Here is a 13,371-nt window from a genome sequence, read left to right as displayed (position 1 = left end):
ATTGCAATAATAAAACAAATAACTCCAATACACGATAAACCAAGTGGCACGCGCGAAAACGACTTCGTCACCTGCTTGTTCGGCGCCGCAGTGCCCAGTCCGTCTCCGCCCGCGGTGCGGCGTCCTGCAGCTGCAGCTGAGGAGGGAGGCAGGTGAAGCAACGGGGTGGCGCTCGTCTTATCAATTCCCGAATTATCTCCCTTTCTTCGCACAGGCTCGAACTACTCGTCACCGAACGTCTCCTCGTTCGCAGATCCATGTCGAGTATATGCCGTCCCGTAGCTCGTATCCACGGTCCTTCCTTGAGCCTGTCGCTATATACCTGCCGACGCTCCGTCGATTGCCTCGTGGAGAGTGCTTCGATGCAAATATATAGGCGCGCAATCAGAGCGGCCGGTGAGACGTATGCGTCTGTGTATGTGTGTGCCGTGCGCGCGAAATGCGATCGCGCTGCTTCTGCCGCGCCCGATTCCGATTGCTCGGCAAACCGCGGGCGGACGAAGAAAGCAGCGCGACCGTGCCAGCGGCGCCCGGCTCGCCTTCAGTTTTCCCATCGCGCGAGTCGGGCTTCCTTGCAGTCTCTCCTCCTGTGCTCCCTCCCACTCGGCCTTAGCGCTCGAGCGCACCATTGCACTTCAACGCTACCGCCCCCCCCCCCCCCCACCCTTTAATTTTTCCACCGTACACTTTGTTGCGTAACGTGAAAGATGCAACGTATAAATCTTACTTATCCTTCTGTTTTTTTTTTCAGAACCTGATTTTATTTTCTGGAGGGGAAGGAAGCGCCGGCGACCTGAATCTGCATGACGTAATTACTTACCGTTATACAAAGACGAATACAGAGCTTGAGATATAAACGACGACGCGATCACGTCGTTTGCGTTTCTTGCTCTGTGATGATCGTCCCTGCGGTGGTAATATTGTCAACTAGTGACTGTACCAGCGCGGGCTTTTTCGTACGCCATCTTGGAATATACTTGTCTGGCGCAAACAAGACAGGGAGACGAGACATGAAAGCACATGAACGTGAGTGAGTGAGTGAGTGAGTGAGTGAGTGAGTGAGTGAGTGAGTGAGTGAGTGAGTGAGTGAGTGAGTGAGTGAGTGAGTGAGTGAGTGAGTGAGTGAGTGAGTGAGTGAGTGAACTATTATTGGGTCCAGCAAAACACGATAAAACTAATCCCACGACGAGATCTGTGTTTAGAAAAAGCTTATTTCAACAAAAGACGGTACGAACACTGAGTCACAATGACGGGCAATTTCAAAAGGACGATAAGATCTACAAAGTACGAAGCAAAGAAGTATCCGAGTTCACACTCAATAACATATAACCACATCGACCCAAGGAAACGCACTGTTACACGTAAACTAATCGTCACATTACGCAAAATGATGTTCAATACACACAGTGTACACAATGCTTTGGCCTGCCGGCCAGATCGCGGGCGTGCTGGACGGCCACATGAACATGAACACACAGACACTTGGCTATACATGGACACAAGACCTCGTATGCCCTTGTATGCATGTTTATGGGCTAACTCTAATACCCTATTATTGTTCAGAGCGCTATGCTAGCATTCCGAGATGGTTAGCTTTTCTGTCTTTTTCAAATACCAATTGAGCCGAAGGAAGTTCTGCTGAAGTGGCATGGATATGGGTAGCTGCTTCTGAGTTTTGCGCGGAAACGTTCGGATTCCGCCAAACTATGGCAACTGCACCTGCAACTACCGAATGGACGATAATATGCCGTCTATTTGGATTGACGAAAATGGTTGTGCGGATGCGCTCTATGTTGCCCGACCGTGTTAGTTAGACGTCAGTGAGCACATATCGAAATATTGTTCGTGCAACAGCCCAAGGTGGCGGTGCCGATGAATGTAAAGCATCATCATCGCCATCAGCCCATGTTATGTTCACTGCAGGACGAAGGCCTCTCAATACGATCTCCAATTACCCCTGTCCTGCGGCAACCGATACCAGCTGGCGCCTGCGAATTCAGTGGAGTCCTGGAATGAGGACACCACCCACTCGACCTCAAGAGCAACAACCTCGATGGTTCGAATAAATGTTTCTCTCTCTCTCTCTCTCTCTCCTAATTTCAAACCTCACCCAGCCTTCAGCCGTCCTCAACTGCGCTCCCCTTCTCTTGGCACCCATCCTGTAACCCTAGTGGTCCACCGGTTATCTAACCTACGCATTACATGGCCTGTCCAGTTTTTTTCTCTTAATGTCTATTAGAATATCGGTTATCCCCGTTTGCTCTCCGATCCACACCGTACTCTTCCTGTCTCTTAACGTTACGCCTAATATTCCTAGTTATATCACTATATGCATGGTTCTTAGCTTGTTCTCGAGCTTAATTCTTTGTCAGTATCCAAGTTTCTGCCGCATATGTTAGCACAGGTAAAATGCACTGATTGTACATGTTTCTTATCAATGAAAATGGTGAGCTGTCCAGTCATGGTCTGACAATACACATATATATATATATATATATATATACATATATATATATATATATATATATATATATATATATATATATATATATATATATATATATATATATATAGTCACGTGGTGGTGACGTTGAAGAACACAGTAGCAATACTGTGATAGACAAAACTAACTTTTATTGGGCGAACCTGTGCCCACAAAAACAGGCTACACTTATAGCACAACGATAGCGGCGAACACGGTCGGCGATCGTCGAAAATCTGATCAGCGGGTCAAGCGCGTCGGCTTTTATACAGCAGTCATCGAATGTTCGAGACTAATCGTTGGGACCCGCATGCCTTCCACAAAGTTCTGCACCATTCGAGTCACGCGATGAAATCAGATAACACAAGGTTCGGCGACAACAGACAGCAGATAGAAGCATCGATAACTTTCCAGAAACTTCGGATACATGCAGGCGCGTCAAGCGCTGTGCGATAACATTTGTTAGGCGGCGAAGCGTGGTCGCCCGATAAATATAAGTACACGTGTCAAAAAAAATATATATATATATATATATATATATATATATATATATATATATATATATATATATATATATGTGTGTGTGTGTGTGTGTGTGTGTGTGTGTGTGTGTGTGTGTGTGTGTGTGTGTGTTGTTCGAGAGCAACCAAGAGTGTGCCAGATTTGATATCCCACTCGTTTAGGCATCGTTGTTTCTCTTGTAAATATTGTTGCACGATGTCTCGATGACGCTTTCAGTAAAGATCTTATCCCCTTTTGTTTGTGTCACTTCTTGTTCAGCATGTGACGCATGGTATGGCCGGAGGCGTATCGGATTGGCGTCGCCAGTGTAAATACAATGGGTGACCACCGATGTCAGGGCTAAAGGGCGGCCGTCAAGATAAAAAAATGTCGCGGTAAGTTTCCGAGAGACAGCGGAGGTCGGCAGCTTGTGCGAGAAGAACATCAGGTGCAATAGCCTTGCTAAGTTCGTCTGTGAGAGTCGGTGTACCGGAAGTTCCCGTAGAGGTAGACGGAATGTCAGCGTCAAGAGCCGATATCTCACAATCGTTCACGGGCGAGATGTCGCCCAAAGACATGCCTCTGGGAAGAAATTAAGTCGAGGAGTTAAAATTAAGGAAAGGGAGCGAAGTCTGATTGCCTGTAACAGTGAGCACGGTGTGGGGAGTGGCCATATTTATTTCAAGCAGTATGTCGGCGTTGGGACATAGTACATAGACGCCGTCAGGAGCAGATGGGAACGACAGTAGAGTGACGTACGTAGTCAGCTTGTCGATGTGAACTACGAGATCGCTCCGCTGGACTCGCGTCTCCCCACGGACGTTGTGCATGAGTCCCGGCTGAAGCCTTAGTTTGCCGCGAGTTCCCCTCTCGTATAGTTAGCGCCGAGACGGCGCCTTTACAGGCGGGGGTTATGTTACGGAGCAACCAAAAGTGGCGCAAGAAGATTTGCCGTGTAGAGGTGGAATCGGTCTCGACAGCCAGCTTGTTTATGCGCCGTTGTCTCTTGTAAATACATCTTTACATGTGACTTCTGCAACATGATATATGTATCAAGGACGTAGCCAGGGGGAGGGGGGGTTCAGCCCCTCCCCCCCCCCCGAAATTTTTTCGTGCTGTCATGTGCCGCCTACCAAAACAACCCCTGGCGCCGGCAATCATTGTGCATTTTGTCAAGAATGTCCTTTTCACGCTCAAAAAGACATTTCAGCACGAACATTGCTAACTCGGGCTGGATTTCGCGGCAACGCCCATGCACTGGGAGTCGAATAACGCACGGAGCCCCATCCGAGCGCAGAGTTACGAGGGCATTTTGTTGGCTAGCGGTCCCGTCTCGGCATCCCGCGGAGGCCGCGGAATCTACGGAGGGCATGGATTTCAATTCTGAAACTCTATGGGTATAAAGTTCTCATAAACTTCTGATGGGAAAGGTGCAATGACACTTCCAAAGTCGTGCTTTAGATTTTCGATTGCGGAACCTTGTGGGTTTGATGTTGTTATAAGCATTTGACGCCGAAAATGTATTGACCTTTCTAAAATCGTACATCGGACCATCGGTCCGATGAGACGAAGCGTTGTGCTGGTTCATTTTGTGCCGTCATGTCACAGAAAATAGTACCAGCATTTTTTTTTTCACCTGCGCCAAAGCATCGATGTCAAGACACTAAAGCCAGCAAAGGTAACTTCGTTCTCATTTATTTTTCTACTTTGAATTTTGTTCGCGAGGATACATTGAGCCTTTCTTTTTTTTTTCTGTTCTCGCTACCCGCGGGCTGCCAGAGCCAGCCAGAGCGCATGCGTTTTTCTCGTGTTGACTCGACCACCGCGCGCGCGCGCTTCGATGCGCGTTAGTTTTTCTCTGGCCGAGTGCATTTTCGCCTGGCACAGTTTTGGACGCTTTCTGGCTACCAGACGAGAAGGAGAAACGATGGTCGCTCGCTGCCATTACTGCGGGGACTCAGAGGATTGCAACGCGTTCGCTTGAGCGCAACCTCTACGGAAAATTTTGTCTCGCCGTTGTTGGTTACAGGGCTTTATGCGTATGGCTCTCTGCGGACCCCGTGTCTCACGTTTTCTTCAATACTCCGTCGGTAGCCACATTAGGTGCCCAAAGTAGGCATTCGATTGTGGCGAAAATGCTTTTTCTTATTGAAATAACTATTAGGAGAGGTTGGCGCCTTTATGGTGGCACCGGCTACTCCTTGTCACTTGGCAAACGAAACAAATTTGCGTAAAAGGGGAAAATAGCGACACAATATATGACGCTCAGTAGAACACTGGATGAATAAAAAGTATACAGTCCAACAGTACATGAGTCGAAAAGTTTTGTGTATTAGTCCAGTACAACTACGCATATATAAAATAAGATATTTTGAACAGCTAAATCACACAACACATGTAATACAATGCAAGTACAGAACAGAATTATACATACTACGTGAAAGTTGCGATCACCACATAAACCAATTATGAACCACGAACAACATTTATGTTACTCATTGAGCGTATTCGGATCATCTGAAACTTAATATTTTCCTAAAATGTTGGTGTCCTCTAAAAACTTTTTCAGAGCAAGAAGTGTTCTTTTTTGAAGGCCCGCAGTTGGCCATGGGCCAAGTATATTTTTTAGAGTGAATGGTCTTCTGTCTAATATCAAGAAATTTGCTTGCAGTACCCTTCTTTGTGGATCGTATTTCGTGCACTCGAGAAGATGATGCACATCTTCGTCTGGATGGCCACAAGAACACTGCGGACTAGAGACACGTTTTATGCTGTACAAGAAGTGTTTCGGAAATGCAGTACCAAGACGCAGGCGGTGTTGTGCCATTACCACAAGCCCGGATTCCGAATCTGCAAGATGGAGAATTTTCCTGCGAGCGCCCTTTGGACAAACCAGGGGCTGCGCCGAAAGGCACAGCGCCCTAATTCTCCCTTGACAAGCCAAGATGCTGAGCCGTCAGGCAGTGGTGTCCTCCGGAGAAGCATCGGCGGGCAACATGTTCAAACGTGTCGCCAAGTGCCAGACAGCCCGGCGCCGTACCTCCCCTTCCCTGGAGGTCACCGCGCCCGCCAACTTTGAACGGGGTGGCCAGCGTGGTCGCTGATTGGACCCCTCCGTCGACCGTCGAGTGCTCACTTTGTATTGGGCCGTTTGAGTGACAATGGTTTCTGGGGGCTTATAAGCCGCGGCGCGCCGCCTGGAAAACCGGATCCGCCGACCCACCGGGAGCAGAGTGCCGCTCTCGACTGGAGTGAGATGTGTCACGCGTTTTCGCCGGACGTCGCCGTGCGGGAACAGTCGCGTTTGCTGTGAGCTCTCGGCCCCAGTGCCGATCCCTTCATGTCCTGTATAATGACCTGTATATAGTGTATAAAGTCCCTTTTGTTATTCTCACCGACGCCTGACTCGGAGTCTTCGCTACCAACGCTCTGTCACGAAACGGGTGACGAGCGCTACGGGACCACCTCAAAGTCGTAACAGCGGTGTACCAATGTTTCAAATTTTCTGTTGTCTCTTAGATTTTCCGGCATCGACAAGCTTATACATGGGTCTATAAAGTATAACTCCGAGTTTTTAGTTTGCTGATCAAACCAGGTAGTTTTGCTGAGGCGACAAGAAATCTGTCTCAGGGTCAGACGGACTTCACTACGCAATAGGGGAAGATTGGTTGTCTCTGCGTTATTGTGCACCCGATTCGCAGCTGCGTCCGCTGCAGTATTACCAGGAATATTGCAGCGCCCAGGTATCCATTGAAATGCAATTACGTGGTTCATTGCGCTTGCTTTTGTAAGTTCTTTGAGCGTCTCATACAATAGCGAAGTGTTCAAAGAATTTTTCTTATTGCTCTGTAGTAATGTGAGAGCGGCTTGCGAATCGCTAAAGATAACCCATTTTTGCGAATTTTTTTCTGATGTTATGAAACGCAAAGCACTCAGGATTGCAAACAGTTTTGCCACGGTGGAGGATGTCTCTCGGGATAATTTAAATGTTTGCTGTAGCGCTAAATGTGGAATGACGAATGCTGAAGTCGAGCAATTTTTATGACACGAACCATCTGTATAAACGTGGATGTACTGGGGACATAATGAGTAAATTCGGAAGAGTGCCAGTTGTGCGGCTACTATGAACATGTCTCTCCTGGATATAATCCCGTCAACCGATCATTCTATTTTAGGACATCCAGGGAGGGTAACTAACATCCACTTTGCATAATTCAAATCTTGGTAATAATGCTTTATATTCTCGAACAACATCGTGAATTTTGCTTTTGTTTATTTCGGTAAGCGCGAGGTTTAATGAATGTTTCTCGTGTTGGGTTACGATGTGATAAATATGTCGGCATGTTTCAACCATTCCTATGACTGTAAATTGTTGGTGACGAGCTTCAGCAATTACTAAAAAACTCGAGGTAGCCTGCGGAACTCCAAGACACACTCGTAGCTCCCTTGCTAGTAAACGTTGAAGACGTTCCTCAGAAGTTTGCGATAAACCATGGAGAATAGGTGCCGAGTAAGTAGGTGCTTAGTGAAGAGGCTGATCACCCCGCACGTTGTGCCAGCGAGTCGCCGAAGTACGTCTATTACTGCATCGGTCTGCTTTTCAATTGCGCGGATGTGTGATGCCCATGTTAGCTGGCGGTCAAGAATAACTCCAAGAAATTTATGCTCTTTCACAAACATCAAAGTTTGCCCATTAAGCGTAAGTTGTAAATTATTCAGCTGTAGTCTAGTGAAAGGAAATACGGCTGTCTTTGCGTATGAAATACTCATGCCTCTTTCTTTTTAGAAAAAACTATCAAGACCCTCTTGCAGCGTTGTTTGAATGTATTGTATATGAGATCCAGAGGCCCATATGCAGATGTCATGCGTACAGATAATACTGTAGGCCAGATGGGAGTTTTTGTGTCAAGGCTGCCATGACACAGTTGAATAAAAACGGACTGAGAATACTGCCCTGCGGAACGCCCTGCGTGATGCTGTGATAATTACTCTCTCCTTCGAGTGTTTCCATAAATATTTTTCTATCTTTCAAGCAATTTGATACCAATCGCAGTGTTCGACCGTGTAGACCAAGCTCTAACATGCAAGCAAGAACGCGTATGTGACTTCCAGTGTCGAATGTTCTTTGAATGTCTAAGAATACTGCTACTGTCACATTTTAGCAAATTCGTTCATGTTCGACGCATGCGGCAATGTCTAATAAAGCATCCATTGTACATCGATTTTGTCGAAAACCGGTCATGTAGTTGGAAAACGCATTTGTGTGTTCACACTACGATTGCAGTTGACTGTCTATCATCTTCTCCATTAGTTTGGAAAAACAGCTTGTGAGACTGACGGGTCGGTAGGAGTCAAGACAAAGGGGAGTCTTTCCTGGTTTTAGTACTGGAATTACCCCAGCTAATTTCCATGAATCTGGAAGAGTCTCTCTTATCCAGATATTATTAAATATCTCCAAAAGAGCCATTCTTCCTACTGGACCAAGGTTTTTTAACATCGCATACGTAACCCCATCTGGGCCTGCGGTTGTCTTTGTGCGGCATGACGAAAAAGCACTTTTCAATTCATTTAAACTAAACTCACAGTCAAGTTGAGGATGTTGTGAGATAAAGCACGCACGAACCTTTTGTTCTGCTAGTGTTGTCGAACTTGCAAATTGTAGGCGAGTAAACGGAATTCCTGGTCTGGATATAAGTTGACAGAATTCGTCAGCAACAGATGTTTCCGGAGTGCTTCGAGCTACGGCAAGGGCTCGAAAGGGATGGCTCTGGGTAAATGGACCACTAAAAGATCGGACAACTGACAACTGATATTCTGGGAACTGGAGTAAACGGAGACAACGACGCGCAGTATTCTCGCCATCTTCTCGTACCTAATTTTTGTAAGCGTCTGCTCGAAGTTGACTGAACTTTTTGTGCCATCTTGTAGTCATCCACCTTTCCACTGCGGCGGTAAGCCCGTTCTGCGCGTCTTCTAATTGCTCTTAGACATTCATATTCCCCGTCGACTGCCGTATGTTAATTTGGAACAATGACTTGCTTTGTGCAGATCTTGTAAGACTCACACAATATGTTTGCAAAACTTTGAAAGTTCAGATTTTCGCTCAATGAATTACTTAAATGGCGACGAAAACTTTGCTAATTAGTATATTTTGAGTATCGCCGGGTCCCCTCACTCCGTATAGGCGATGTTTTACCAGGATCGGAAAATGATCACTACCGTGCGTTTTTTTTTTGTCCGTTGACCATTAAACGCCATTAAGAAGGTCTTGTGAGCAGAGCGTAACATCTATACAGCTTGAGTAACGAAACCCCCGCAAGAACGTTGGAGAGCTGTCGTTTAAAACGATCAGATTACTTTTTTTCTGCGGCAGACTCTATAATGCTTCCAATGGAGTCATGATATTCACTGCCCCAGATGACGTTATGTGCGTTGAAGTCCCCACAAGCCAGCACATGTGAGTTTGCGATACCAAACACATTCACCAAGCTGTCTACTGATGCTTCGCTAGAACGTTGTAGATAAAGACTGATCACTGTGACGCTTGTATTTCTAAAAGATATCTTGCACGCTACGAACACCGGTATATTTAAATCGCTCGACTGTATTAAATAGGACGGCAGGTCTTTTCTCACGCATAACATCGCTATGTTACTTCCAGTAATGCGCGATGATTTATATATAACATATTTCCAAAGACGAAAGTCATCTCGTACGCCTGCCTCCTGTATACATAAAACAGGAAAGTTATGTTGAGCTAGTGGTTTGCGAAAATCAGCGGGCTTATGTCGAAGGCTATTAGCATCCCACTGAAATATGAAAACATTGTTATAACGACTATTCATTGTAAGCCTGCCGTGGAGCTGTTGGTGGTTGTGGAAGCACCAACGATTCCATAGAAAGCAGTGCTTTTACCTCTGGTAGGTTGTTTGCTTGTGGAATGGCACTTAGAATTGCACGCAGAGCTGTGAATAGCATGGGCAGGATCATCTGTGCTACGACGCGTAATCACCAAACGACGCTGAAGCTCCATGCGTGCTCGAAGCAGATCGCTGAAGAGTTGATTGAGATGGTCGCTGGGATGACTGGCTTGGTTGAGGCGAATGTTAAGGTGGTCGCTCAGATGTTAGGTGAGGTTGCTGTGTCAATGGCAGAGGGCGTGGCTGAGAAAGTCTGCGAATTTCACTCGAAGCCTGGGCAAGATGAGTAGTATTCTCTGAAGGTGGATCATGTCGCTCGCTGTCAGAACGTTGTCGACCTTAGTGTTTTAGAGCTGCAGAATAGTTCATATTGACCCCTTGCTCTTTTTCTTTGTAGGGAGTTGGAGGCGCGCATTTTACAACATCAAGATTGCGTGGGGGCGCATTACGAGGAGGCAGCCTTCCGGATTTCGACTCATGTCTGCGTAACCTTGAGGCAGCTCTGCTCTGAGGGCACCCGGAGTAGGAAGCTGTATGGTTTCCGCCACAGTTGACACACTTTGGCTGACACACAGACTTGCACTCTGAATGGTTGTGGTCTTCTGAGCACATCTTGCAGCGACGTGGACTGCGGCAGTTCTTTGATAAATGTCCAAATCTCTGGCAGTTGTAGCATCTCAGAGCAGGGCCATGATATTGTTCTACGGGATGACTCGTGAAACCTAAATGCACTCATTGCGGCATTGGCTTGTCTTCTCTGAAATGGAAAATGACGGTTCTCAGAGAGCGTGATTCTACTACTCCGTCCTCTTGGCGATTGTAGCGCGCCTGACGACGGGCAGATGTCACGCCAAAATCCTTCAGGAAGTCAGCCTGTTCTTCTTCCGTATACTCGACTGGCACATCGCGCATCTTGCCAACATTCTTGGTATAAGATGCCAGAATGAATGGCTTGACTCCCAAACCAGCCACTTCGTTCATCGGCAGTGAATGTCTTGCAGGTGATACTGAAGTAACGTTGACAGAGAAATTTCCATCTCTATTCGTGCGGAATGACTGTACCAATTACCGACGCAGCGAGGTTCGGATTCACTTGCCCGAAGTTGCGTCCTTCCTGTGAGGGTCGAAAAACAACTGGAATTCCCTCAGGCCGCTTATTTTTATACGTTATCAAGGATAACGGCGTTTCATCGCAATCTATGTCTTCATCTTCACTTAGCTCATAGGTAGATGTTCTGTCGTAGTCAACCCGTGGTTTCTTGGCTTCACTTTCGCTTTTCTCAGCCATATTCACTGAAGGTGCGCTGGAATAGGTAGGGCAGCGTTGAAAACCAGCGTCGCCGGCTTGATTATACTAGGCGTGTGTTGTGGCACTTCCGAGTGCGGCGCCGATTCTGCGGCACTCATGCGCCTAAGAACGCGCTGTCGGACATATGGCTCGTGCCAGTGTTCTTTGTTCCCTACCGCCGTGGTAGGCGTAGATGCGCTGCGGAGAGCAGCAAAACCACGCGATATTGTGCGTGATCTTTAGCACATAGGTATCCCACGGGATGTCTGTTCTTTCTGGGCAACAGCGAAGTCTCAACACAGCACTAATTCTTGAAGAAAACAGAAAATAACATCTCACCGAAGAAGCAGCGGCCGCTCGGAGGGCCTTCTTCTTCCAAAATGCTTTCCGTTGTGTTTTCTTTTTCATTTCCGTGCCCCCGCTTCACAAAAGAAGAAAAGACATTGTTGGGGCGCAGCAAATTGTCCCATAGTGAAAGTTCGATTTTGTTACTTCTTCTTTTGCGGAAAGTAATGGGCCATGGGACGCTTCAGTTGCCGGATACTCGTATTATATTATTGCGATAGCAATGATATGGATACGCCAGGGGCATTCCTGCCGTCGCCGCCGCCCTCATGTCCCGTATAAAGTCCAAGGGCGATAACATCGTGACCGGCCGCCGCGTTATGTGTGTGCAAGTGAAAGCGTAAAGGGGAGGGGTGTTGGCTTGGGTGAGCCGACGATAGTGGCTCAGTCTTGTGTGCTCAAGGGAGAGAAGCGGAGAAGAAGCGCGCCGCCTCTTGTCGCGCGCCATACATCAGGGGGAGTGGATAGAGAGAAGTCTGCAGGTGATCTTTGAATCTGTGGTTGCGCAACATGTTTATTTGCCTTGTTTGACGCATCATATACAGTGACTTTCTCTTAGATGCGTGGATCTATTGGGGACTTGTATTTAAATATCTTGCTGCGAGGTTTTGCGTATGCGTGCAGTGAACTTTGTTTCCAGAGACACTTTTTTGCCCTTTTTAAGCTGTATCTCCGCATTTGTATATTCCATTGTATCTTCGCATTTCTAATGTCCGAGGGCGAGTCCACTGAAAGTGAGTCAACCAACCCCGCGCAATAATGGTTGTGTTCATTGTCGGCGAAGGATGCGCGTAGCACACAGGCAACTCTCATTTACAGAAGTGACACGCAGGTGTGAGGATAAATATTCTTTTACAGTCTCATACACAGGGTTGAACATGGCTACGTGATATAATGGACACTCCCGAAGTTGAACAGCGCGGTGTCATGAGGTTTCTGACAGTTGAAGGTGTTTGCCAAAAGTTGTTTCCCAAAGGAGTCTCCCGTATCGCTGCTGTGTACGTTGAGCATCGCACTTCATTGGCCACTGTGAAGCGTTGGAGCAAACGGTTCAAAGAAGGACGGGAAAGTTGCAAAGACGATCCAAGACCGGGCCAAAGCCACCGTGAAATCACCCCCAACAACAACTGTAAAGGCCGATGAGCTGATCAGACAAGAACGGACGATAAGCAACGACGAACTGGCAGAGCGTGCGAACATCAGCCATGGTTCGGGTCACGCCATAATTCATGAACATCTCGGTTATCGGCTCTTGCGTACGCAATGGATGCCCAAGATTTTGAACCACCACCAGAAAACGGAGATGTTCGGCGCTGTCTTGACTCATCTGATCCGGTATCCCAATGAGGGTGACAACTTTATGTCTGCAATTGTCACCGCGGAGGAATCATGGTGCCACTATTACGAACCTGAAACACGACGGCAACGCTTACAGTGGAAACATTCGAATTCACCACCGCTGCAAAAGGTGTTGTTGGCTTTTCTTTTTCGATCGTCAGGAGCCATTACTGGTACAATTTGCTAAACCTGGACAGACTATCAGTCGTTTCCGATATTGTGAAACGCCGGATCGGCTTCGAGTTGCCATCTAGAACAAACGACTTGGAAAATTGGCGAATGGGGTCATCTTGCTCCACAACAATGCCAGTACCCACGTCACTGATGTGGCTAATACAAAACTGGCAAAGTTCAAGTGAGAAAAGCTGCAACATCCGCCATACAGCCCCGACCTGTCGCCTTGCGACTTCACCATTTTGGAGCTTTTGGAGAAACAGCTCAAGGCAACCAGGTTCGTGTCGGACGATGACATGAAGCAGTCAGTTACAGTCTTTTTC

The 13,371-nt window shown here is 47.1% G+C and overlaps 1 protein-coding gene across 1 annotated transcript in view; it reads right to left on the bottom strand.

Moving 5' to 3' along the window:
• LOC142574503 (uncharacterized) overlaps positions 1 to 469 on the bottom strand; it is an 85,852-nt gene extending 85,383 nt beyond the window's left edge. The window contains exon 1 of the mRNA XM_075683566.1: positions 72 to 469. Coding sequence (XP_075539681.1) covers positions 72 to 259 — 188 coding nt within the window. The 5' untranslated portion in view covers positions 260 to 469. The remainder of the gene's footprint in view (positions 1 to 71) is intronic.
• Positions 470 to 13,371: the final 12,902 nt, after the last annotated feature.

Source organism: Dermacentor variabilis, chromosome 3 (assembly GCF_050947875.1).
Source record: "Dermacentor variabilis isolate Ectoservices chromosome 3, ASM5094787v1, whole genome shotgun sequence".
Taxonomy (NCBI): Eukaryota; Metazoa; Arthropoda; class Arachnida; order Ixodida; family Ixodidae; genus Dermacentor; species Dermacentor variabilis.
Note: the sequence above shows the minus strand (reverse complement) of the source record. Positions and strands in the feature narration are given on the sequence as shown.